Source organism: Dipteris shenzhenensis, chromosome 33, assembly GCF_047967505.1.
Source record: "Dipteris shenzhenensis isolate YYH24624 ecotype China chromosome 33, Dip_SZ_1.0, whole genome shotgun sequence".
NCBI lineage: Eukaryota > Viridiplantae > Streptophyta > Polypodiopsida > Gleicheniales > Dipteridaceae > Dipteris > Dipteris shenzhenensis.
Window position 1 is genome coordinate 11264934 of NC_141628.1, and position 27274 is coordinate 11292207.

At 45.3% G+C, this 27274-nt stretch overlaps 1 protein-coding gene across 5 annotated transcripts; it reads right to left on the bottom strand.

Moving 5' to 3' along the window:
* Positions 1 to 207: 207 nt before the first annotated feature.
* On the bottom strand, positions 208 to 22690 carry LOC147879683 (thioredoxin-like 3-1, chloroplastic). Of its 5 annotated transcripts, none has more exons than XM_087371710.1 (6): positions 22289 to 22690; positions 22006 to 22080; positions 21841 to 21907; positions 1437 to 1454; positions 1189 to 1286; positions 208 to 241 (listed from the first exon to the last, which is right to left on the bottom strand). In XM_087371710.1, the coding sequence occupies exons 1-6, from the start codon at positions 22606 to 22608 to the stop codon at positions 223 to 225; spliced, it is 597 nt and encodes a 198-aa protein (XP_087227836.1). In that variant the 5' UTR covers positions 22609 to 22690; the 3' UTR covers positions 208 to 222. The 5 variants fall into 5 exon arrangements, with proteins under 5 accessions (XP_087227836.1, XP_087227839.1, XP_087227838.1 ...); XM_087371711.1 differs by lacking the exon at positions 208 to 241 and adding an exon at positions 390 to 889; XM_087371713.1 differs by lacking the exon at positions 22006 to 22080.
* Between the last annotated feature and the right edge of the window lie 4584 nt (positions 22691 to 27274).

The window sequence follows — 27274 nt, forward strand, 5'->3', positions numbered from 1 at the left end:
CAGCGCTCTGAACGAACCACGCTATCATACAGAATGAAAGCATTAACATTTTCTTCAATGGTCCCCATTACAGGAACTCAGAGCCCATCGGAAATTGTTTGCAGATTGGAGGTTCTTCATTTCACCTTCGTTGAAAGTGCTTTGCAGAGTGTATGCTAATAGATGTACTTTCAGGCGTGGAGCCAAATGAGCATTCAGTTCTATAGCGATTAGCCCAAGCAATCAATCAAGCTGTAATAAACTGCAATGTCTAAAAGAAATACTGATCAAAACTCCAACCAGAACCAAGCATGTCACAAGATGAGACACACGTGATTCGAAGCCTTATGAACAAGATATTTACCAAAGATGTCCATTAACTTAGCTGCCTAAATTACAACCTAAAGCACAGACAAATGCTGATGGCCACATATGAAGAAGGCCAAATGATTACAGCACTACACGGGTTGTTTCATCTTAGCAATTGCTTCTTCATAAAATATGCGTACAATTGAAATTCGGACATCAGCCTAATGAAGGAAAACAGGTAATGAAATTCCTGACAAAAACGGCTTGCAGGAAAAGATTGCAAGCATGTACACCATTTAGCATCAGAAAGGCCAATTGGCACAACATTCTACTTTGGGGTCTCCTTCGTACCTTCAAGCATTCTGCAAGTGTGTGCCCTCTAGAGTGCATTTTAAATTTGCATTAAAATACAGTTGCTAGTGAGGAAGTATGTGGGAGGACGACTCAGGGCTAAAGGCGTATACCATCTTTCCATCACTGTGTCTCAGAAATGACCCCATTCAAAACTACTGATTAAACAAGCACCCATGCCACACATTCATACTTGGAATCTGAAGCATTTGCATTGTGATGTCACCAAGTCATTTAAACATGAACCTATCTGCACATAATTATTGCAAATCAATGCCCCACACGTGTCAAGGGTGGGAATCTTGATCAAATTCAAAGTAACAAAGAAATTAATTATCAACAAGGGGACAAGTCAAGTGCAATGGAAAGCTAAAGAAAGGGGACAAAATGATACAACCTTGACAGCTTTCCAATAATGAGATCAGGACAAAGACAATAAAAACCGAACATTGTAGAGGTGTTCACATGGAAACATTCTTTTCAGAAAAATATGATACACGGGATGAAAGCTTCATCACATTAAATACACATATACACCTGTTGCATTACCTTAGATGCTTTTGCAGCATCTCTCGAACTTCATCTATCACCAACCAAGCCTTGTGGCCTCCAATGACTTCGTCGCATTTCTCTCCATCTTTCCATAACTAAAACACAAATATACATATCAATGTCAAAATTGAGCTTCCAAAATATCATTCTAAGATTAAATAAACTTACACACAAGTGGAGATCGTTCTATGTGGACATTACATTTACAACACTCAAGTATAATGGCAACAAAAGGTATTAATCACCTGGATAGTTGGCATTTTCTGGCACCCCAAGTTGAGACATGACACAGCAAGAACTTAGTAAGTATATGAAGTACACAATGAAGACAATCAAATTTCTTGACTGGCCAATATAATCCTAACAGCATATGCACTAGGATACAAGCTCAGCAAATCATGATCAAAGGCAAACTAATAAGATTGTAAACCAAAAGGGTACTAACAAATTCAATAAACAGAAAGTTTAATGGGCTCATTTCAACGCAGCAAACAGAATTTGCATCTTGGAAAACCAAGAAAAGCAAACCAACCAAAATTTCAATCTAATGTTTTACCCTAAACATCTAAGAAAGCTACAGCAAGAGTGACCACAGTGAACTCCTTTCCAAAACCAGCATCTCTCTTTTAATGAAGTCTGAGCTTAGTATTCTTTCAAACTTTCATTGAAATAATGGGCTCGTGGTGCCATCGCCCCAACACACAAGCTAAAAGTCCAATCTAGGAATTGTCAAACTTACAGGAACATTAAGTCCCCTCCCTCTAAGATTGTATCAAATCTATGGTAACCCTCTGTGGCCTGGACTTGCCTTCTGCCTACCAACACCTGCTTCAAACCTTCTGAGAGCACTTACTCTCCATTACCTCGGAGTTTGGCTGAGTCCTTCCAGCTGTATAGTTTCCTCGATAGACTGTTTTTATCATCATGTGCACCAAAAAGTGTGTAGAGAAAATCAAGATTCTCTCTTTACACCGTTAAAAACAGCAAATTTGCAGGTTTTATCCTAGTAGTTGGCTCCATTCGAGTCCCTGCAGCTGGACAAATACTCCAGAGAAGGTGAAGCCAAGCACGGAAACATCGAAGTCAGATTCAGCCAACTTCACTATAAGTAGACCACCTTCTCATGGTACAGCATTTTAAGGCTCTCACAAGTTCCCACAGAGAAGAGAACATTGAGACAATGGGAGTCCATGCTCATGTCCAACAAGATAGGCTGGTTTGAATGTCCAACAAGCAAGGGCGGTTTGAGATCTTGAAGCCTACACATCTGACCCCATTAATGATGGTGGAAGACAACACACACTGTCCACTCAAGGGACTTGCAAATATTCCTCTCACAGCAAAAATGAAGAAAAAGGTACTTTCCGATGAACTTTTTGTACAAACTCAGATTTTTGTTGTTCTAAAGTCCAAAATTCTACACGACAAGAAAGTTGTGATTAGGTGAAAAGACACATGAAAGGGCCTGCACGACGGATTAAGACGGTGACTTTTACAAGATCACAGCTTTCTAGTCGATCATCAAGCAACACACTCAAGTTGTGGCAAGAGAGGTTTGATCGCATGAGCGATAGCACTCTTCCACATATGCAGAAAAAATGTGCCACACTTGCATGGAGGATCGACAAGCATATTCTCAAAAGAGGCTGCGTTCATGACCACATCCGACATCTGTGAGAAAACACGGAAATTTTCCAAATTCAGGGTCCTAAACCTCATTGACAATTCAATCTCATGATCGAAGTTTACTTTCTAGCAATGAAATAGCAAGCCTTTGAGAAGGATAGAAAGCTAAAATTGAGAATGCGACATGAAAATAACTAACTCATCGCAAGCAAACAAAGGGTGAATTTTACTCAGAGGCTTTCTATTCCTATTGTAAGAATAAATGTATCAAAGGGCCATTGATCGCAACATGCGCATCCTACCAAAAATGGGGTCACAAAAGGGAAGAACTAACCAATCATGAAGATGGGTTTGAGGATGGTGATGGGGAGGAATCTTCCAAGGTCCTTCAGCACAATCAGCAAGGCTATTATCAAAGTGGTCTTGACTCTTGAGAAAGACTCCATACGAGGCAAATTGCATCGAAAGTTGTCCTTTCCCATGAATGGGTTTCGGATGCCTAGACAATCTATCTTATACATGGCCTCAAATGGGCTCTATAGATAAGTACTTGGTGCTATTGTAAGAAACAAGGTGAATGATATTCAATCATTCATAAGGCCTGCCCAAGATCAAAAAAGTAAACAAAAAGGAATCCACTGGAAATGGAGTGGAGAAAGACTGGAGGAGATAAAGGGGAGAGAGAGAGAGAGAGAGAGAGAGAGAGAGAGAGAGAGAGAGAAGGGAGGGTGTGGGAGAAAAGGTGGAGATCCTATGTAAGAAGACTTGAGGAGATAAAGAAGGGAAAAGAGAGAGAGAGAGAGTCAACCACTTTAAAGTCTGCATTGAAGTCCAATGAAGAAGAGCCAATAGGAAAAATGCACTTCCAAGAAATGCCTAATTTCTGCTTTCCCAAAATTGCATCGTTGCTAAGGCTACCCAGAGGGCAGTCCAAAAACTGCACATCCATGTCATTTATTCCAAGATTTCTCAATGTAATGGCATATACACCTCACATACTGCTCCATCCATTCGTTCACCCTCTCAGATTGACCATCCGTCTCAGGATGTTATGTTGTAGCGGAGTGAACAAAGTGCCCACAATAGTAAATAGCTCCTATTGAAAGTGATCCATAAAGTCCACATCTCTGTCACCAACAATCATGCCATGGGTACCCTTCAGCCCGTGGCATATAGAGGGAAGCCAATTGCATAGCCTTGGATTCTTGCACCATCACCCACATGTATGCATACACATCTATGTAACTCCCTCAACTTCAGTTACTCCATTATGATTCCATACTCGATTAGTTAGCCAATGTAGACTACTAAGTTAAGAACATAGTCTACTCGTCTGCTACAAATCACCTAAAAGAGCTGTGATGTTTAAACACAATATCAACAAACCAAGCAACCTGAGATGCTGAATAACCACGTGGACATCATATGGGCTTGTTTGGTCAGCCTGTTGATCACCACATAGATAATGTCCCACCCTTATCTGTAGAGGGTATCCCCATGGCAATACCTGTCCACTTTCCTGTAGAATGGATAATGACTACAACAACCCAACCCGGAGTTTGTTGTCCACGTAGCTTTGTGCATGGTAAACATTTTCGAGGTATACTATACCACATGTTTCCAAAGGCCTTCCCAATAGAAACTATGCTTAGCTCGATATGTCGCACCCTTGAAGAAGATTGCATTTCTCTCAACACCAACATTTCATATTGTGAGATTCGAATGCCTTGAAGCCACAACTGGCCATTATGGAATCTTAATTCAAAACAATTCTAGCATGATGGGTGCAAATCTGAAAATATGGCTGCTGCCCTCAAATGCAGCATGTACTCCTGAATTCAATGTACCGATATTGGGAGATGGTAGGGATAACAGACAATGTGCAAGCCCACATTTTGCACAAGGCATCTGAAACTATAAGAGAAGGAGAGGAGGGCAATAACATCAAGCTCGCAACTTGGAGACCAAGAGAGCAAGTAAGCAGCTTCAACGTAGACAGAGGGGCTGCGATAAATTTTAATCGTTTTCTATTGCAATGGAAGAAAGGCAAAATGAATATGAAAATTCTAGTGGAGGCAGCAGACTCTGGCTTCTCAATTATTGAGACACCTTTCTAGTGCCACTCTTTTATAAAGCTAGTGGAGATTTTTAGAGGTAGATGTCTTGCAGATTGTAGAAGTTTCTATGCTACAAAATTGAGACAATTGTACATAAACATCTACATATGGGAAATTCTCTATAGAATTCTAGAAGTGATTCATTTGCTGACCTGTCAAAAAAAATTGGGTCCAAATTACAACATATGTACTAGCAGTCATCAGATATTTGCTGACTCGTGCTGTTGACATGGCATCAGCTGAAAGCTCTCTAAATAAGCTTTCCAAATGGTGTATGCCGCTCATCAATATGATGAATGCCAAGGTTATACCATATGTTAGGTGCCGTATGACACACGTAACGGTACGTGCATCGTATGGAGAACAAAATAGGGGTCCGTTAAGTATGTTCCTTTTATATTTAAAAAATTTGTTTCCCCGAAGTAGTAGGAAGGAGGGGGAAGAGATAGGGACACAGAGAGAGAGAGAGAGAGAGAGAGAATTTACTAGTGACCTATAGTCCATAGAAGGATCAGCAATCAAGTAGATTCTACCTTAGTTAACTATTGATGTACACACATCATAAATGGAACTATATAATACATAAAGAGATTCCCCAATTACTAGATCAAATTGTAGAACATACTAGAGCAATGAGTAACGACCATAGGAGGAGAGCAGTGGACCCCGTCTCTATTCGATTAAATGATGGAAAAGCAATTGTTTGATGGAGTAGTGGATGGGCCCGCAGGGAATAGATTTATAGCTCACCAATGGTACTTCAGCTATCTTCTAGCTCGGCTTTATTGCAAAGAGGCCGGGCACATGCATGGAATAGCAATGATCCATTTGGAGCCAGAGGTGGAGTTCACACACCCAACATACTTGACGCTTCAGCAATGTGCCGACAACTTTGGGGCTGATGTCTCCGTCATGATGCACTGGGCACGGCAAGTTGTCTTACGGACGTACAGTTACAAACTACTCTCTTTCCAAGCCCCCTTCATAGTCACAAAAGTCAGAGGTTGTGGTGCAGGCCCCCACTCATAGACGAGCCTTGTTCTCTTTATCCTCCTCCCCATGAGTTGGACCATGGTGAGTTGGAACGTGCATGGGTTTCACGATCGTGCGCATAGTCAGCCACAACATATGTTACATAGTCACAAGTTGCAGAGGGTAGTGGTAGGACGGGCGATGGATTTTCTTTTGATACAAGAGCATATGTTTTCAGAATCGGACATCAGTCGCCGCCACCAACTGCTCCCGAGGAGAGGCCCATAGGAGTGGTCCCCCGCAAAAGGCCACAGTGGAGGTGTTTGCTTTCAATATCCCAGGCAATGGCCCCAGAGGTCTTTCATCACGGCAAGCTTGTCACAAGCCGAGCAGTTTGGATGGGTCTCTGCGTGGGTGAGTCCAAGATTGGGAACCTGAATATGTGCGCACCTACTTGTAGACAACACCGTCCTGCTTTTTGGATCCAGTTCACACAATGCCTTCCAGACGTTGACTAGAGGAGTACTTCAAAGCAGTTCACCTTCGTGATCAATGACCGAGATTCATAGAGAGAGGTGGAGTTCACAAGGCTCCCTGGCAGCATCCTCTTTTCTTTCGGGCAGAGGAGGCATGAACACTTGTTGAAGCACCTTCACAAGTTTACGTTGGGCGATGCACAGGGGGGCTCCACGAGCATTCTAGCAAGCACTACAATGTCAGATCACTCGCCTATTATGCTTCACCTAGAGCAGTCCTACCATGGACTCCCCAAAAGAAGTTCGCATCCCAGATGATCTACTTCAAGAGGAGGAGGTGCAGTATGCAATAGCTGAGATTTAACGGCAACCCAAGGGTGGGCCCAGGGATGAGTGGGCTATGGATATGATACAGCAGAGCAATGAGGAGCTACAGCTCCAAGCACTTAGACGAAGATATGCTCTGCAGGAGCGAGAAAGAGCATTGAGATGGGACTCAGCATCCATAGAGGACTCAAAGAGCAAGATACAAGCTCCCACTGGCTCAGTGATCGATATGAGAGTGCAAAGATTGACTTCCATGCCACAGAGGTCTGGCAAGCCGAGTTCTTGTACCACTTCTTCCAAGCCAGATGGGTGCAACAAGTAGACAAGATGACCAGACAATTCTTCAAAACCGTTGGGTCACGCCCAGCTGGGATGCAGCTTCAGTAGGGGTTGCATGATGTGCAAGGGCAGATGCACATGGACCCTCATGAGATTCTTGAGATGACCACGGACTTCTATCGACAGTCATTCTAGTCCAAGGTGGAGTTTGCCTCGAGTCTTGTAACCTGAGAGACAATGTGGGATTAGGTCCCAATAGTAGTCCCACCGAACTTAAGCAAGTGGTTAGAGGCACTGTTCATTAATGAGGAGCTCTAGGAGGCCCCCCCACCTTAGAACTGCATGGTCTGACCCCGGCCTTCTTTCAAATCCTTTGGGAGCATATTCCCACACCCACTGCGGTTGGCTTGTCAGGAGATTTTCGACTCAGGCTCACTTAATCCTTGAGTTGGGGCTGGATTTGCTTGGTCCCGAAAGGGGGGGGGATAGGTAGACATCCACCAGTGGAGACCAATCACCTCGTTGGATACCGCATACAAGATCTTAGCTAAGGTCTTGAGCTTGCGGTGGAGACCCCACCTATCTAACATCATTCACAACAAGCAAACCAGTTTTCTTGAGAAGCATGGCATCCTGGACAACATCTTCACAATTTGGGAGACCGAGGATTGGGCTCAGAAGTCGTCACAACCTCCAGCTATCCTTCTCTTAGATTTCGAGAAGGCTTATGTGACAGGGTTAAGTGGTCCTTGGAGGAAACTATACAAAAGTTGGGCTTCTCAGAAAGGTGGATCTGAGGGGACTCCGCTCTTTATGCAAGAAGTTCTAGTCAAGTGCTTATTGGTGGCCACACGGGTGAGGCATTTTCTCTTTCCCGCTTAGTATGACAGGGTTGTCCCCTTGCACCCTTCCTTTTCCTTTTCATAGTTGAGGCGCTGGGTTACTTTTTGCACTATCGGGCTACAGGCCTAACCAAGATGAGGCTGTCGATTTGGCAAAAGGAGCTGTTGGATTCATAATTCGCACGGCACCTTGTATGTGGACAGAACAACAACGAGCCTTGAGACGGTTAGGGAGCCTTGGCTGTATATTGCGAGGCCTTTGGGGCTCGGATCAATTGGACCAAATTTGTTGCTGAGTAAGTTGAAACTTATACAGAGATCTAATCTGGCATTTGATACATATCACATAACACCTTGACCCTGATTTTGCGGGGGCACACAGTGAGATACCATGGCTGCCAGGTGGGTATTGATATTTCAACACAGCAACAAATCACCCTGGTTCTGGAGTGTGTTCGGCGCAAGCTTCTGTGTTGGAGCTCGGCCAAACTCTCCTAGCAAGTAGCACTTTAGTGGCGAACTAGGTCCTTCACGCCACGGCTTGGTACATAGCCTCTTGCTAGTGCTTTCATAGGGGCTGCATGGGTAGCTCAGGTGCTTGGTGCACAACTTCTTATGGGCCACATCGGATGGCACAAGGGATACAAAGCCAGAGATGCATGGTAGACAGTGATCATGCCACAGGCATGAGGAGGCTTGGGCATCATTGATTTGGAGATGCAGAGTAGAGCCCTCCTAGGCAAGCTAGTGGTGTGCGGTCTCACTCCAGGCACAAAGTCATGGAAGCTCCTCCTCTAGCAGAGGCTTCTCAGGAATACCCCACGCATAGGTGGATAGTGGCAACAATCTCATCGTTGGATCTTTTCCAGCCTCTCTCACGGGGAAGGGCCCCCCATTGATGTGGAGCCTGTACAAAGCCTAACAAAGACTGGCAGGAGGACTCATCTCGGCTCAACCTCGTTGCAAGGAGTTCTAGCGTCAACACCTTATTTGGCATCCGAAGATTCGAGATTAGAAAGGTCTCGTGCTTAGACAGCAGATTCACGTAGGGTGGGCACAGTAGGACAGTGGCCCAACTAGCTCTTTTATGGAGTAGGCTTCCCAACAAGGCACAGGCACAGCTCGAAGCTATCTCTCATTTTCGAGGGGTAGGGCAAATGCAGCCATCCTTGAGTTGTGGCAGGCAACACTTCAGACATGGGCAAATAGCACGTGGCTAGGTCAATTTTCAGGACAGGGGTACCCCTCAGGATTATGATTAGGCATGGCAGTGACCCAGCCAGTTTCTTCAAAGAGGGGCCAGGAGACTCCTCGAGCCAGTGGCCAAGAGAGATGCAGAGATAGATAGAAAGATGGATTCACTTCATTGGCAGATGATCACGGTAGCATGCCGTTTGGGCAAGGAGTGGTTCATCGACCCTCCTAGTGTCTCAGATCAGGATGGCCCTTAGTGGAGCCTTTAGCTCTAGGAAGGATAGTCCTTTTGGGAGGTCCAGTTGGGATCCTGGAGAGCGGTTTTGGCCATCTAGAGTAAGCCACACAGAGCGAGTGGGTGAGGTGGCCCTCTTCTCTTACACGACACGGATAAGATGGCAGCTCTAGATGGAGGCATCGGCGTGGACTCCTTCAAAAGAGACACCAGGCTGAGCAACAGGTATCCCAAGAGGTTAGATCTAGATTCTGGACTCGATTATGGTCTAGCCTGTGGCCATGGAAAATTTCTTACTTCTTCTGGTTGGTCACCCACAACAGGGGTTTACCTATAGGCCCTTGCCTGAAGCAGATTCGGATGGATGGGCGATGCCACCGCTGCACGGATGGAGTTTTGGAGACGATCCCATACTATTTAAGGAGTTGACCCTATTGCTCAGAGGATCTGGTTGGGATCCATACAGATTGTGGCTCACATGCATAGGATCTAGCAAGACTTCACTTGTGGCATGGCAGCCTATTTGACAAGGGGAGTCATGCCTTCCACATTGATGAGGTCTCCCTAGCCTACAAGATACATGGACAAAGCATCCACACAAACGAGCGACGTGAGGCAATCCCATACATCAGCATCGACCCCTCTCTTCTCTAGAGGATGTGTGGTGGGGGACAATGGCCAGCATCACAGCATGGAACATCTCAGTTTTACATTGCAACCTAGTGATGTTCCACCTGTGGCCACTCTCGTCGCCATCTGGCTGTTGGATTAGGGTTGGTCACCTCCCCACCTGTGAGCCCCCCATATGAGGAGTGCATCGGGGGTGTGGACCATAGAATCATAGGAGTAGGCATGGGGCTGCCACATGGGCAGTACATGGGCTGCCATGTGGGCAGCAAAGAGAGAGAGAGAGAGAGAGAGAGAGAGAGAGAGCCTTCCACATTGATGGGGTCTCCCTAGCCTATAGGACACATGGACAAAGCATCCATAGGAACGAGCTACATGAGGCAATCTCACACCTCAGTATCATCCCCTCTCTTCTACAAAGGATGTGTGGTGGGGGACAATGGCCAGCATCACAACGTGGAACATCTGGGTTGTGCGCTGCAGCCTAGTGATGGGCAGTCACCATGTTCCACCTGTGGCCACTCTAGTCTCGCCATCTAGCTGTTGGATTAGGGTTGGTCACCTCCCCACCTATGAGCCCCCATATGAGGAGTGCATTGGGGGGCTGGACCATAGAACAATAGGAGTAGGCATGGGGCTGCCACATGGGCTGCCATGTGAACAGCAGAGAGAGAGGAGATACCTGGCAGATCAGGGCCACCATGGTGGGCTGAAGTGGTGCAGGAGTGCCATAGGGCTGTCCATGGATGGAAAGGACAAGTATCTGCAGGGAAACCTCAGTACTGACTGGTTGGAAGCTTTCCAGGGCCTAGAACAGGGCTGAACAGAGGCGGATCTGTTGCAGACAGAAAAGACAGCAATCATGGCTGTTATGGAGTGCCAAAGGGCTTGGGAATGAGACTGGATATGGGTGGGCGGGCCTGCCTGGGCCAGTGGCAGCCTGTCACGTGGCCAGGCAGGGCCAGCCAGGCCTGAGATTGTGCCCCCAGGAGGGGATTTATAGGCTGAACAGAAGGGGTCGGTGGGAGGCCTGTTTGAGTCAGCTGGAGGGTCTGTTCCAGTGGGGTAACCAGCCCCTATTAAAGGGGGCATTTGGGCCCCCATTCTTCATCACTTGGAGCATCCAGTTCAGGAGCAGGAGGGCATCCTTGGGCCTACATCCAAGAGGTGAAGGAGACTTACAAGTGCTGCAGACTCAGAAATATGACAACGGAACGAACTCTTCAAATGAAGACAACAAGAAGAAGAGAAAGAAAGAGAAGAAGAGCTTCTATTGTGATGAGCCAGGACATTTTGTGAAGGATTGCAAAAAGAAGAAGGGTGCCAGCTCAGAGTCAGAGGGTTCAGTTCAGCTTGTAGTGACAGAGGAACTTTTATTGGTGGCAAGTCAGAGTGCTGCTGAGATTAGGGATATGGACCCCGGTGTTACTGTCAAGATGTCAAACATTGAGGATTGGTCAGGAGAGGAGTAAAAAAACTTTGTGACGGTGATGGACAGTGACGAGTGCTTGGCTGGTGTTGCTAAAGCAGAGGGGGATTGTTCGACAGGACCTGAGGACTCAGGGTTAGACAAAGGCTATGACAACAACACAGAACCACGGTTGGAGCTTAACGGTCCATGTAATCTGGATTTATGCCTGGGATATGATGTCTTGGGTATGTTGTTTGGTTGCAGACCTAGCCAGATGGAGGAAAGATTGAAACAGCCCCTAAGAGCTTGGTGCCTGGATGACTTCAAGTTGTTCACCCATCAATCCTCAATCGCCAAGAGGACATAGTAGCCAATGCCCAATTGCATGCTCAGCCAAAGAGGAGTGCAAAGGCATGAAGAAAGAGCATTTACAAGAGCCGACCAGCAAGAATTCCACTGAAAAATGCGAAAAGAAGCACTTCTATCGCGAAGAAGTGGGAGTTCTTGGGCTCAAAAGAAGCGTGCTTCAGAGAGGAATGCATTGAGAAGGTTTTGGAGAAGTTTCATCGTCGGAAAGTCCTCCAAAACTGAGAAAAACCAATCAACCAGCGCGTCGGACCACTCGAAATTCAACAGAAAGCTGTAGCAAGAGGAGAGGCCCAGGAGGCGGTAGAAGAAAAAAGGTCCAGAAAAAGCCACTTTTGCAAATTCGACCAGCAAAAGAAGTGCTCAGCTCTGCCCGTTCTACCAAACGCACGGAGGGAAAAGCATATCACTACGAAGGGGAGGCAGAGGGGAAGCCATCGGGCCAAACGGAAGTCGAGGAATCCAAACGGGTAAGAAGTTATGAAGAAAAACGGAATTCAGCTGAAGGAGGGAGGCTGAAAAACCAGTCCAAAATCTCAACAAAGGGAGGAGATGAGAGAGAAAACCACACATGTGAAGTTTAGAAGGCCCAGCAAGGTCCAGGAATGGCAAAGGAGCATGTAGAAGGCACTAGAGCCACCTGGAACTCTAGGGGGGCCACTGAAGGTACATGGCCCTCTAGGGGGCCCATTAAAAATGCCACATCATCATTTCCTAACAACCACTCTTTTAATTCCTTGGAATGCCTTTGGGCCTAGGGATTAATTACGCTTATGTGCTAGGCACCATGCCGCGTTTAATTACACATTATTAAGCCCATGCTTGGACTTTTAAAACCAAAGTTGTCACGGTCTTGTAGTACATTAAAGTACTTAGAATTTCACGCCCCCGTGACATACCCTTCTCTTGAAACAGCAAACCACAGTTTGCTGCCCCAAAACACAGGAGCGAGCATGAAATATAGCATAAAAGAGTATACAAGAAAGCCATAGCTATAGTATACAGAGACAGTGAAAATATGGCTAGGAGAGGCATGCATCCATCCATATATACTGCTCAAAATCTATGTGATCCTCGGCGATCAATAGTCAAGATGCATCAATATCATGAAGTCTCACAGCAGAAATACTATCAGCTCAGTATCTCGGGATGAAACATACACAGTGTCATCAAGCGACCTTATGAAATCATAGTGAGCCCGTCTGTACTGAGGAAGTGGAGGTGCTACCCCCCTCTCGAACATCAGGTAATGCTCCAGACGCTCGCTCTGCTGAACTACCTGTAGGAGCCTGGACCGCAGTCGGCTCTAATTGGAAAGCATCAAGGTAAAGCTGCAATATCCCACGTGAATCTGCCAGTTCACCTTCCTCCATCCATTTCGCATCAAGTGATGGGTAATTCTGAAATTTTACCAAGTAGCGACGGATAACTTTACCCTTGAGCTTTCTATCTCTGTGTGCCAGAATCTGCTCTGGGACCAGAAGTTCATTCTGTTCTTCCACTTCAGGCTGCACCTCATCAGGTACATCCTCGGGAATATCTCCATGATATTGCTTTAATAAGCTCACATGAAAGGCATTATGTATCTTCCAATGCGGAGGCAACTTCAGCCTGTAAGCTACCTCGTTTATCTTTGCAGAAACCTGGAAAGGACCATAGTAACGCATGTTCAGCTTTGTGTACAACCTTTCCTTGCCTTTCTTATTTTCCAGCCTTGCCTTCTGAAAACGCAGCAAAACCCAATCACCTTCTGTGAATACCAATTCCCTGCGGTGCTTATCTGCTGCTCTTTTCTGCTTGTCTTGACTTCTTTGCAAGGCATATTTGATCTTCTTGTAAGCCTCTTCAAGGCTTTCCACAAAACGATCAGCTTCGAAGATCTTTTGTATGCAAAATGGGAGGTATCTTCCTGGCACCTTCCACTATTTCAAAAGGTGCTTTACCTGTGGATGTGTGCACCGTATTATTGTAAGCATATTCCAGCAAAGGCAAATAATGCTCCCATTTGCTTTTGTGGTCTGAGACATAGCATTTAATCATATCCAAGATGGTAGAGTTTTCCTGCTCCGATTGTCCATCAGACTGAGGGTAAAAAGATGACGAAAAATTCAGCGTAGTGCCCATATTTTCAAACAGTCCTCTCCAAAAGAGGCTGGTCATCCTCGGATCTCTATCACTGATTATGGATTCAGGCATCCCATGATACTTGAAGACATGCTGCAAAAACAATTTGGCCATTTGATCTGCTGTAATTTTCTTTCTTACTGGCACAAAGTGGGCTTGTTTGCTAAACCTGCAAATTATTGTCCACAATCCATCATGTCCAGTAGGAGTACGTGGAAGATCAAACACAAAATCCATAGCTATACTTTGCCATGGTCTATCCGGAATTGGCAAAGGGTGTAACAACCCAGGTGCCTTCTGCCTGTCAAACTTTACTTTCTGACAAACCATGCATGTTCTCACATATTCTTCCACATCTTTCCTCAAAAATGGCCATTGAAAGTATTGCTCCACTGCTGTAATTGTTGCTGTAATTCCCCTATGTCCTGCATATGGAGGAGCATGACTTTCCATTATGACTTTCTGTCGCATCTGATCACTGACACAGAGTCGTCCATGCATCAAAATGAAACCCTCTTTCAACATATAGTGATCATGCCTTTGACCATCAGAAAGCTGTTCATAAATAGTTGAAAAATCAGCATCATTAACATACTGATCTTTCATCACATCTAACACATTGTTGTAAGCAATGCTCACTGCTGAAACACTGGGTTTCTTGGAGACTGCTTCAGGCTGTGGTTTCCTGGAAAGTGCATCAGCCACGACATTTTTGTTACCCGGCACATGTACAATTTGAAAATGAAACATTGAGAGGAAGTTAGCCCATCTCATGTGCTTTTCAGATAATTTTCTCTGAATGAGAAAATATCTAAGTGACTGATGATCAGTTTGCACATAAAAATCAGCTCCAAGAAGGTAATGTTTCCATGTGGTCAAAGCATGTATCACTGCTAACATTTCCTTCTCGTATGTCTGCAAGTACAATTCAGCATCTTTGAGAACTCTACTCTCATATGCAACCACTCTCCCATCCTGCATCAAAGTGCCTCCTATGCTGTTCCCACATGCATCACAAGTTACAGCGAAGGGTTTTGCAAGATCTGGCAAGATAATAACGGGTTCAGAACACAATTTTTGCTTCAGCTCTTCAAAAGCTGCATTTTCCTTTGGTCCCCACCGAAACGGTACAGCTTTCTTTTGTAAAGCATGCAAGGAGAAGCAATTTCTGCAAAGTACTTTATAAACCTCCAATAGTATGAACACAACCCAAGAAAGCTTCTGACTTCATGCAGATTTTTCAAAATTGGCCAACTCCTTATGGCCTCAACTTTTGCAGGATCCATCTTGACTCCATCCTTTGACACTATATGACCGAGAAAATGAATCTCGTGCATAAAGAACTCACTTTTCTTGGTGTTTATTAATAGCTTGTGTCTTTTCAACTCTTGAAACACAATAGTGAGGTGTTTCCTGTGCTCCTGCTCATTTTTAGAGAACACAATGATGTCATCGAAGAAAGTGCCCACAAACTTTCTGTGTGCTCTAAAAATTCTGTCCATCATTCTATTGAAAGTGGCAGGTGCATTAGTCAAACCAAAAGGCATCACAAGGAACTCATATAAGCCAAATGAAGTGCGGAAGGCAGTCTTGTAGACATCTTCAGGCCGTATCCTTATCTGATGGTATCCACTTTTAAGGTCAATACGACTGAACATTGAGGAACCTTCCAACCGATCCAATATATCATCAATGCGTGGAATTGGAAAACGGTTCTTAATTGTGACTTTATTCAAAGCCCTATAATCAATACACATTCTCCAACTGCCATCCTTCTTTTGCACAAGCAACACAGGGGAACAGTAAGGAGAATTACTTGGCTGTATTAATTCCTTTTCCAAGAGTTCCTTCACTTGTGACATTATCTCTTCCTGTTGTGCCTTACTGACACGATAGGGAGGTATATTAGGCGGTGAGCTTCCTGGAATTATATCAATTTGATGATCCTCGGGCCTCTTGGGAGGTAATTCTTGAGGAAGTTCATCTGAGAAACAATCCTGAAAATCTGAAATAAAAGCAGCCCTTTCTCTATCTAAAGCAGAAAGAGTAGAGCCTTCCTGAACTGGTTGGCTGTCCTCTTTGACAAAAATCAAGTACGCTGAAATATGACGCTTTATTACATTGGAAATACAAGAAGCTGAAACTATAAGGATGGACTCCCCTTTCAACTTTACATCAAGTACATGATTTTTGCCTCTATGAGTTAAAGAAATCTTCTTATTTCTCATCTGCACATCAGCCCCCACCCTGTACATCCAAGGCATCCCAAGCAAAGCATCACACTCTGGCAAAGGCATAATGTAGAAGTCCTCTGCATCCTGATATCCCTGGATATGCATCCTCAACTTGCCAATGATAGGAGTGACAGGTGTGTTGAGTTCAGGGTTGGCCATATCACACATGCCGGATGGCCCCATTTCCTCAGGCTCGATGCCAAGCCTTCCTGCCATATCAGGAGTTATGAAATTTGCCTTTGCCCCAGAATCAAAGAAAAACAAACCATTCTGATTTCTGATTTTTCCCCATGCTCTGCACATCTCAGTCTTTTTCATTTCCTCTTCATCATGTGCATGTGGCAAACTCCCAATCACATCTGGAAGAAGTCCTGCAGAAGGTTTAGGCTTTTTGCCCTTCCGATCAGCCTGTTTATCACCATTCTTATCATCATCTGACCTGTCTCTTTTCTTGAATGGGCAATCATAAGAGCGGTGCCCCTCTCCTTTGCATATAAAACATTTGTTTTGCTCCATGAGTGACTTTTTCTCTTCATCAGATAACTTGGTACGGGGCTGTTTATTAGGCTGTCCACGCTTTTGACCAGCTTTGAATTGGGCTTTTCCTCCCTTTTGAAACAGTCGTTTGCCATAATTTTTATTTTCAGATTTGATGTCCTTATCCTGGTGTTTGGCAGCCCGTTTGTTGTCTTCTTTCTTGCTGTCCATAAAGCCCAAATTCTTCTCCTGCATCCATGCATATGCTGTCCTTGCATTCTCAATTAATTGAGTCATAGAACCCACCTTGGTTTTGATGCAATAATCACGTAGCTCACTAGGCAATCCACAACAGTACCTCTCTATTTGCTCTTTCAAAGAAACATGCCTGTAAGAGCTCAATGGCAGCAAAACATCCCAAAACCTATGGGTGTAATCATCAAGATTCTTGCAAAGTTTGTATGACAAGTCATGCCAAAAGTTGGAGTAAGCCAAGTAGAAGAGAACACTTGCTTAAATTCCAGCCAAGTAGCAGGTGCATCTCCATGAAGCATAAGGTTAGTGTACCACTTAAGTGCATTGCCCTTCAAAAATGTGGCAACCTTCCTCATCTTGGATGCTTCTGTAAACAAACCCCCAAGAAATGCAGCATCAAACTGTTGAAGGAATGTGAGGGCTTTGTACCTGTCCTGTACTCCATTATATGTATCAAACTTGACATGAGAACCACCATCCTTAAATTCTTTATATACATTTGATATTGGCTGTCCCAAAGATGGCTTTATATTTACAGCATTCCCTTCACTAGGGAGAGCCATGCTTGGCTGAACATTAGGCATGGGAGCATATGCTGTGGCTTGCATGCCTAGCTGCATTCCCACATTGTCATACATGGCTTGCTTTCTATGCCCAATTGGCGGTGAAATCAACATAGCATCAAAGATAGAATCTGTACCAAAATATTCAGGTTGCTGCCTCAAATATGGCTGAGGTGGTTGAGCCACATTTATGGACTGCACATTATTATTTTGAGGAGTAGAAATACCCAAACCAAGGCCTTGTGCTGGCTGCTCATACTGTTGCACTGAATGTACTTTTTGTACCTCTTTCTCAAGTGCTCTTTTGGGCGATTCCTTTCTCTTGAAAGTCACTTTCTGAGTCATTTTTGATGGCTGTCCCTCATGGGAAACTGATGCATGAGTGTGCGGTCCGCCATGAGAAGCTGATGCATGTGTGTACTCACTCTTTCCGTGCTTGTGCTTTCTTGATTTCTTCTTCTTCTTGGCATTTGTTTGCACAATCTGAGCCAAATTTTGAGCCAGCTGAGTCAAAGCAGTCACTGCACTTGCAAGCTGTGCATTCAACATAGTAGCATCATCTGACTCACTGCTAGAACTAGTATCACCGTTGAGCTCAGTTGTAGCTTCATGTGTGGCCTGCTCAAAAGGCCTTTGTTGTGCTCCCTGCAGCTGTATACTAGCTGGATCATGAAGGCTTTCCTGCCTTCTCCTTTGAGGAGTTGTGGAGCTCTCTTGCTCATGGATACTCACCATGTTTATGGTTGTAATATTCAGCTGTCAAAAAGTGCAGCAAAGATATCCTTCCACCAAACTACCGAGGCCCACCTCTTGAGAAAGAGTGTGTGGTATCCCGGCAATGGAACCAATGAAACCGGCCTCTAATCACTCAAAGGGCAGTGGAACTAAACCTTTAATCACTTCAGCACTTATTTACAGCTCACAAAGCATATATCACAACCATTAACCATTGCATGATCACCATTTGGCATTTACCCATTTGTTCACAAACAAAACCACTGAAAAAGGGATGGAGGCTAGAATGCCCCTGCTCAACAGACATAGACAAGTGCACCCGATTGGCCCCAAACACCGTGGCGCCCCTTTCGGTATTTCTTTATATTTCACAGTGAAATGATTACAAGTTGCATCTGGGAGACCTTCCCCGCAACTGAGCACGCAACCCCAATTCACTAAGCCTTCGCAAGGCTTTCAAGCATATAACACCATCACATAAGTGCACTTAACCCGTAGGCTCAACCCAAAGGCATTCTCTTTTCCGAGTGCAATTCCATTGGCTGTCCAGATGCAATCACACTGCACCCCAACTGCACTCTCTTTGAGTGGTTTCCAAATGGCATTCACAAAGCTTTTCAAAGCTCCAAAATAAAATCAGCAAAGTACTCAACCAAGGAATGACTCATGTAGCACTGCCTGGGCACCTGTGAGCCAAGAAAGAGGCGGCACACGAGGCCAACCAATAGCTTATGGCAAAAAGAAATTGCAGTAGCAAAATCACAACTCACCAAGCCCTGAAAACTCGAACCAAGTCCTCAATCGCCAAGAGGACATAGTAGCCAATGCCCAATTGCATGCTCAGCCAAAGAGGAGTGCAAAGGCATGAAGAAAGAGCATTTACAAGAGCCGACCAACAAGAATTCCACTGAAAAATGCGAAAAGAAGCACTTCTGTCGCGAAGAAGTGGGAGTTCTTGGGCTCAAAAGAAGCGTGCTTCAGAGAGGAATGCATTGAGAAGGTTTTGGAGAAGTTTCATCGCCGGAAAGTCCTCCAAAACTGAGAAAAACCAGTCAACCAGCGCGTCGGACCACTCGAAATTCAACAGAAAGCTGTAGCTTTGCAAGAGGAGAGGCCCAGGAGGCGGTAGAAGAAAAAAGGTCCAGAAAAAGCCACTTTTGCAAATTCGACCAGCAAAAGAAGTGCTCAGCTCTGCCCGTTCTACCAAACGCACGAAGGGAAAAGCATATCACTACGAAGGGGAGGCAGAGGGGAAGCCATCGGGCCAAACGGAAGTCGAGGAATCCAAACGGGTGAGGAGTTATGAAGAAAAACGGAATTCAGCTGAAGGAGGCTGAAAAACCAATCCAAAATCTCAACAAAGGGAGGAGATGAGAGAGAAAACCACACATGTGAAGTTTAGAAGGCCCAGCAAGGTCCAGGAATGGCAAAGGAGCATGTAGAAGGCACTAGAGCCACCTGGAACTCTAGGGGGGCCACTGAAGGTACATGGCCCTCTAGGGGGCCCATTAAAAATGCCACCATCATCATTTCCCAAGAACCACTCTTTTAATTCCTTGGAATGCCTTTGGGCCTAGGGATTAATTACGCTTATGTGCTAGGCACCATGCCGCGTTTAATTACACATTATTAAGCCCACGCTTGGACTTTTAAAACCAAAGTTCTCACGGTCTTGTAGTACATTAAAGTACTTAGAATTTCACGCCCCCGTGACAGAAAGTGGCGCTGCCATTAGGTGCTGTGAAGGATGGACCTGTGCACCAGATTGGTGTGCAAAAGCGAAACCAGACCTGGTGGAGCAGGAGCCATTGGTTTAAAATCTAGATAAAGACTATGACAACACCAGAGTGTTCCAGAGGGCTACGACATGGGAGCTACTGGAGCATATTCATCGACAGATTTTGGATCAGGCCCATGTGGGTCGGTTAGAGGGGGTTGTTGGATTAGGGTTGGTCACCTCCCCACCTGTGAGCCCCCAGATGAGGAGTGCATCGGGGGGTGAACCATAGAATGATAGGAGTAGGCATGGGGCGGCCACATGGGCAGTACATGGGCTGCCATGTGGGCAGCAAAGAGAGAGAGGAGATACCTGGCAGATCACAGATTCCAGTCACCGATTTTGGGGGGGCAAACAGCTCGTTATAAGGGGGCATTTGGGCCCCCATTCTTCATCACTTGGAGCAGCCAGTTCAGGAGCAGGAAGGAGCAGCAGGAGGACATCCTTGGGTCTACATCCAGGAGGTGAAGGAGACCTATAAATGCTGCAAACTTAGCTTAGAAAGAAAGAAAGAAAGAAAGAAAGTTTATTAAAGTCTTCAGAAAACCGACGGGTCTATGAGACTGTGAAAACTTGATACAATAAGCTGTGGTAGCGGAGCTACTAAACGAGCATCCACACCAATGCAGAATGCAAAAAATGCAATGGCAATACTAAATCCTAAGTACAACATAGTTATATCTCGACTGTATATATCAATCAATCTCAGCATCATCGTCGACATCATCATAACCATCATCATCATCAGTAGCAGCAGCAGGACATCAGGATGGATGAGGCTGTGGAAGTGGAGGCATGAGGTCAACAATAGAGCGCTGTCGCCCCCCCAAGGGTGCAGTCATGGTACGTCTCCTGGTCGTAGCTCTGCATCTAACAAGGGCCATTGTGACCCCCGTTGGTCGGGCTCCGCGACCCTAAACAAGGAGGGGATGTCCCCAAGTATGATATGTGAGTCAACCCTCTGTCTGAGCTGTCGGCTCACAGGCTCCGGGTCATGGTCATGTCGAGGTCTCACCTCGTGGGTCAGAGTGGCAGCCCACCTAGGCTGGCTTTCACAGATGCTCAGTGGAGCACGCATGCTGCACAGACCTGGTCGGCCTGCAGTAGGATCGGTTACAGACCCTGGTGGGCTGACTCAGTCGGCTGTCCAAAGAAGGCCTCTATACCTGTAAATAGGTGAGCACTCGTTCACTCCCATTTATCCCACCAAAGCCCCTGTCCAGGCACTGCAGAAAGGCGAGTGAGTGAGCACGTAGCTCCATACAGAACTCAGTGTTTCAGTCTTTCCTGATCTACTTCTCTTATGTTCCAGAATCACAATTCTGTGGGTTCATCTGTGAGTGCATCCATGTGTTCTGTAAAGGGTTATCACATTTTACCACTGCAAGCTCAGTAAGATAAAGAGTTTTGATTGGAGAGGGTGTTCTGAAGTATACCACCAAGTGTTGCAAACCTGTCAGCTTTTTTTTGTTTTTAGTGACGTTTTAAGTATTTTAATCCTATTTTGAAGAGATATGTATTGCCTTTCTTTCTTTTGGATTTGAGGATCTAAGACAATTGATGCACATTGCCTTGCAAGCATTAAAAAGTTATAAAATTTTAAGCTTTGTGAGTGATCATCATTTACGTTAACATGAGGGCGAGGGGGAAACATGCCCGTAGAGAGAGAAGCTGGATTAAATATGAACTGATTTCTGTTACATTGCTAGAGAGCTGTATGCTGAACCCATCATTGACAAAAGATATACGTTTGTTGCTAAATCAACCCAAAACAAGTTGAATACATTCAAAAGGCCTGCCCTGGAAGCTGAGAGAGAGAACAAGAAGAACAAGAACAAGAACAAGAAGAAGAGAGAGAGACAGGGGGAGAAAAAAATGGGGACAAAAATAGCAACCACCAATTGGATGAGGACAAAAACGAGCATGCCAAAAATAGCATTTTATCATCTCCACCAAAACCAACTGATCACGGGCAGGCCAAAAATAGTAAGAGTGGAAGCTGCGAACTTTACCGTGACATCAGCTCGTTTTACCAAAGCTTGAGAAACAGTGTTGACATCAACATAGTAAAATTTGACACTGCATAATAGTCAAAACATCGAATTATCAGTCCGCTTATTATGTATATAAGAATAATTAAAGGAACAAAATACAAGACGAATTACGAATTGACTCACTCTGGCTGAAACTCTGCCGCAAGCTTTTCTAGCTTAGGCTTTAGATAGATGCATTTTCTGCACCATGCTGCCATCCTTTGCACGGGAAAAAACAAGCATGTCTCGACATCATTACAAATTCACGCATTGCTTTCAGGTTTAAACAAAAGTGATTATACTTTAAATAATCAAGCAGCAATAACCGTTATTCTAGGAAGTGACACGATGAGAAGCGCCCACCAATCCGCTATCATTGAATAATACAATACAAGACAAAGCGAGCAGCATGATAAGAAGCGCCCACCAATCCACAATCATCGGCTTGGAACGCTGCTGAGCGTCGGAAAGAGCAGAATCGAACTGCTCCTCGCTGGCGATAGCCTCCAGCTCGCTGGGTGGGCTATCCTCTTTTTTTTTGAAGGGGGAATTGGGGAACTGGGTCCAGAGGGAATAAACTCGTGTGGGCGTTCTGGATCGTTTGAGCTGAAAGGGGGGAGATCTGGAGCGTTTGAGAAGACGAGAAGGCTGAAGGAGAGGAGGAAGGTGATGGAGGTGAGAGGGAGAGGAAGAAAAGGGAGGCAAGGGGGGGTTGGGGGTGGATGGGAAGCAGGCAAGAGCTGCCATAACAGCTACTTACTCATCAACTGAGAGTGATGATATGTGAGCTGGTCAGCTAACTGTCTGTCCACTCCCTCCCTTTATCCTAACTCCCTAGATGTTTTGTGACTGCTGTCTCAGGCACTTAGATGTCTCCCTTAGAGTGCGTACACGTGCGCTTCACCAGCGTGCCCTGCCTATCCCCTGCTGCCGCCTAGATGGCTCACCTCTGGATGCAAATTAGGATGGTTTCACACCACCCGCCCACCCACTAACTCGTTCCGCTTCGTTCACTAATGTTGTTACCTGATTACTGTCTACCAACCCATCAACGCCATTGTGCGAACCACTGTCTACCCTCAGGACTCCCATATCCAACACTGTAAGAAGTGGAGAGAGTGGAGGATGGCCGCCAAAGTCTGGTGGTTTAATTTATGTCACCAACGTGATTTGTAGAAGATGGAATGGGGCAATAATGTAGCAGTTGGAGGAGTTGTTCATGGAGTGGGCAGCCTTCATGGATCTTTTGTGTCAGTGTCCGAGCTCGACCCTCCTATTGGGCCAACTAGGATGGTAGCTACCTTTTGGACGATGGCTGTCGGATGGTGTGAACCCAGCCTTATAGCGTTGCATGTTGTGAGCTCCCCCTAAGTAGAGGGCTTCAATGGCTGCCATCACCCTGACCAAGAATTCTTACCAACGCACAAAGCAACACTGTCACAGACAAACGTACCTCACAAGAGAGAGAGACTTCATTGTCTCTCATAGAGGGAACCACCAAATTTCCCAATCCAATGCTGGAATGCTGGGTTGGAATCGTCAGTTTTTGATGCTAGAATGCCAAGTTTTTGAAATCCTAGAGTTGCTAGCTGGTGGGGCTTGGTGAGCACCAGTAGCAAGCATGAAGGGCCCCTTATACACACACAAGAAAATCCACAAACAGACCCTACGTCTATCAATAGGTTTGTTATAGCCTATTTGTTGAACTCCTATCTTTTGCTCATGGGGTCCATGGTTCAAGAATCAGGCGGGGGGTGGACGGGGAAGTTTGACTGCCCAAGATTTTGCCCACCTTGAATCCAATGATATTTTGCAAGATGGCATCCACCCCTTCCAACACCTCGATGACCCATCTTTGGGCAGTCGATGTGTAAACACCCTTAATTTTACACGCTGATCTTGCAATGGTGCATGGGTTAGTCGTCCTCCACATGAACCCTCCCAAGACCTCATAGGCTGACAAGTCACTCTTTGAACATAAGTATCAACCTCACATTACCCCTCAGGTGGAGGATGCCAAATGGTGGAGCAACGTGCACAAACACAAGGAGTAGGTATGCAAGACAACAAAAAGAACAAGCAATTGACTGGATTTAAGGTAGGCACGCATCCACACTACAACGCCAAAATTGTTCACATCATCGTCATGCAAGGTACACACTTTCATTGTCACATCATCGTCACTTCAGTTGTTGTTACGTGAGATAGCCACTTCCGCATTCCTGATTCAAGATTTGAGCTTTAGAGAGTATGTTCATATGGCAGTATGGTGACGATCAGGCAGGATGGCAGTATGGCAACGATCCGCTGGGATGGCTATTGTCAGAGATGTTGAGGGGGGGGCTGCTAATGCTGAGGGTACTACTAGGAGGGGAAACATGGTGGATAGACTTGGGGATGCAAGGACTCATGAGGTCAGCATGCAAGGATGCAAAATATGAAGAAAATGCACAAAAATGTGTTGGTCGTATTCACCTAATGCTGACCGTGAATGTGAGTGGGTGCATTGGAATACCAAGGACTTGTGAGTTGCTAGTGCATGTGCCTACCGTATAGACTCACCTAGACCTGTACTTGATGATTGTGCACCTTGGGGGGGTCAATTATGTGGAATGCAATGGAGTTGAATACCAAACATCAGCATACCTCGTCATCAGCCAAGTAGAGCATGTGCTGAATTTGTGCATCATTATGGTTGTCAGGTGTGCATCAGCATTGTTGTGTTTGCTTTGATAGACCTCTCTCAAAATAAGGCACACGGGTTCTTGTGTGGCTGTACCTGAAGCGGGGGTAGGTTCTTGTGGTATCGCGACCTTTGATTTGATAGGAGGTGTAGGTCCGGGTGATACCGTGGATGCTCCCTTGAGTATGATGACGTTCGATGGTGTTCGCACAGGCTTGAAGGAAGGTTCTTATGTAACTACCCCACTTTTAGGGGTTGGTTCTTATGTTGCTTCCTCGATGACCTTGGTGACTTTCTCATTGAGTTGCAATATATACAGAATCATGACATTCCTTGGGCCTACATAATTGTTTGTCATGCTAGGCTCGAGGGTAGGTTCTTGTGGGACTGCATCAGGAGTTAACGCAGGTCCTTGTGTTACTACCTTATGAATCCCAATGAGTTGAGGTTGTCTATTTGGTGTCGTTCAAATATTTGGAACCCAAATGTATTGCTTGCCTTGATAGTAGTCTCAGGCTTCCAAGAGCCTTGTTGCAACCTAATGCTTGTGAAACTTTTGCCCATGGAGTGTTGGAATTTGTCCTTGCAGAGGAGGCGATTGGGGTCGCCGAGCCCTGCTCCTTGATGGAATTGCCCATAATGGCGTGGGGCAAGAAGGGGTCGGAAACCCTTCCGTCTTCCAAGGTGGTTGTCCTTTGCCACCAGCATAGCATTGTGCACGAGGGACGACCTTGTGCACCCATAGTTTGCGGAATCTCGGGGTGGTGCTCATAGCATTAGGCGTGGGAAGTAGAGGTGGGAGAGTAGTTTATGGCAAGGGTTTGCCTTTATTGAGATTAGGGTTAGGACTTCGAGTTGCATTGGGATGGATTTCCTCCTGAGGATTGGACTAGGAGGCACTGAAGACCTCTGGAGCTTTGGAATCGCTTTCATTTAAACTTTCATTGCCTCTTGCAGGTGGTTGTACCACTGGGAAAGTGGAAGGGCCTTTATAGATAGGAATTACTATGATTCTTGTGAGAGTTGTGATTCTAAATCTCCAATCAATTTGGTAGTTTACGGCATAGCACCAGGTCCTTCCCAAGATTGTTTGTTCATCGGTCATATCTGTGGAAAGAACATAAAAATGAATCTCTACCATCTGGCAGACAACAATTAGTTTCAACTCTACATACCCCAATGTACTTAAGAGTTGACTATTGATGATAATTAAAACTAAAGCAACATTAATGGTTAAGGTACCTGTAGCACTTCCCCTGCATTGTGGGAGATGAAGTTATGGCTTGCTCTTGGATCCATGAGTGCCTCGACGTTTGTACTTGGGCCCTCCAATTGGGCACCCAACCTAGCCAAATCTACTGTTAGTTCATCAATCAAGCCTAGGTGTCCTACTAGTGCTTTAAACAAAGCCATTTGCTTTCGTTGTTTGATTTTGGCATTATGTGCCTTGGCTTCTTCGATGGCTTGGCATTTCATCCGGGCTACCTCGACCTTGAGCTCATTTCCCTATGTATGGCCTGGAGGGTCTGTAGAGTGAGGGGGCCATAGTATCTTTTCAATTTGCTACCATCGAGGAAGCTGTCCATCTCTACTCCATCTAGGGTGGCTATTAAGCATGCACCTTACGGAGTAATCTCCACTACGCGGTAGGGACCCATGCCCCTATATTTAAGTTTATACTTGGTGTTATAGATGCTATAGAGGAGTGCCAGAACCCCCTCCTCGATGTCCTTGTTCTTGAGGTTGTGGTCGAACCATTTTTTATGCCGTGCCTTCTCCCCTCGAATGCAATAGGCAGCGCGTAATCTCGTCTCATCTAGTCATTCAAGATCGATTAAACGCTCTGCCAATACATTCTCGGTAAGCCTTTCCTTGACTATGATACGAAGGCTAGACATACTCCATCGGCATAACTGCTTCTACCCCAAAGGCTAAGTTGAAGGGGGTGCAGCTCGTTGCCACTTTGTAAGACATTCAGTAGGCCCACAATACTGCGATGAGCATGTGCTCCCAGTCCATATGACATGCTTCGATTGTGCTAATTAGAATTGTGCAGCAGCAGGTTTTGTTCGAGCTTTCGGCCAGGCCATTTGCTCTGGGATAGTATGGTGTCGATTTCCTATGTATGATCATGAATTTGCTAGCTAGGATTGCTATGGTTTCATTGAGGAAATGAGTTCTTCGATCGTTGACTAGTTCCAAGGGGGGAACACCCGGACCATGTAATGACTTGTTCATATAAAAACTTAGCTATGGACCGCGCATCAACTACCATGTGGTACATTTGAACCTCATGTGAATGGTTATGGAAAAGTCTATCTCTCTAGCACTTAGTTGTCAGCTTTATTTCAATCTTATTATGAGTAGTGCTAGCATCAAGGTACTAAAAAACATTGGTGGTGTTAGGTGCATATTGGTGTGGATATAGAGAAGTTTTCATCAATGGAACCATCTCAAAGATGGTCGCCTATAATGCTCCCTTGGGAATTCCCTTTAACCTTCCAATTACTATCAGTAGTATTGCTAGTTAGTACTCATTCTTTGGATGGCTACATGACTAGATTGTATTACATGCTGAAGAATAATATATACATCCATGTTCTGCAATAGTATCTCCATGTTTGGAAAAGCAAGTGCTTTGCTTCATGACACACACTTGTAGCTAGTGCATCATTCATGACCACCAGGTGTTCTTGCACATCCCTTCAAAACATGATTCGATGGAACCAA

Excerpts from the sequence above, each read along its gene's own strand:
- LOC147879683 (XM_087371710.1), bottom strand. The coding sequence starts at position 22,608 with ATGGCAGCTCTTGCCTGCTTCCCATCCACCCCCAACCCCCCCTTGCCT. Across the intron at positions 22,081-22,288 it reads AAGCCGATGATTGTGGATTG|GATGGCAGCATGGTGCAGAA; the intron begins GTGGGCGCTTCT and ends TCCCGTGCAAAG. Across the intron at positions 21,908-22,005 it reads GCGGCAGAGTTTCAGCCAGA|TGTCAAATTTTACTATGTTG; the intron begins GTGAGTCAATTC and ends ACTATTATGCAG.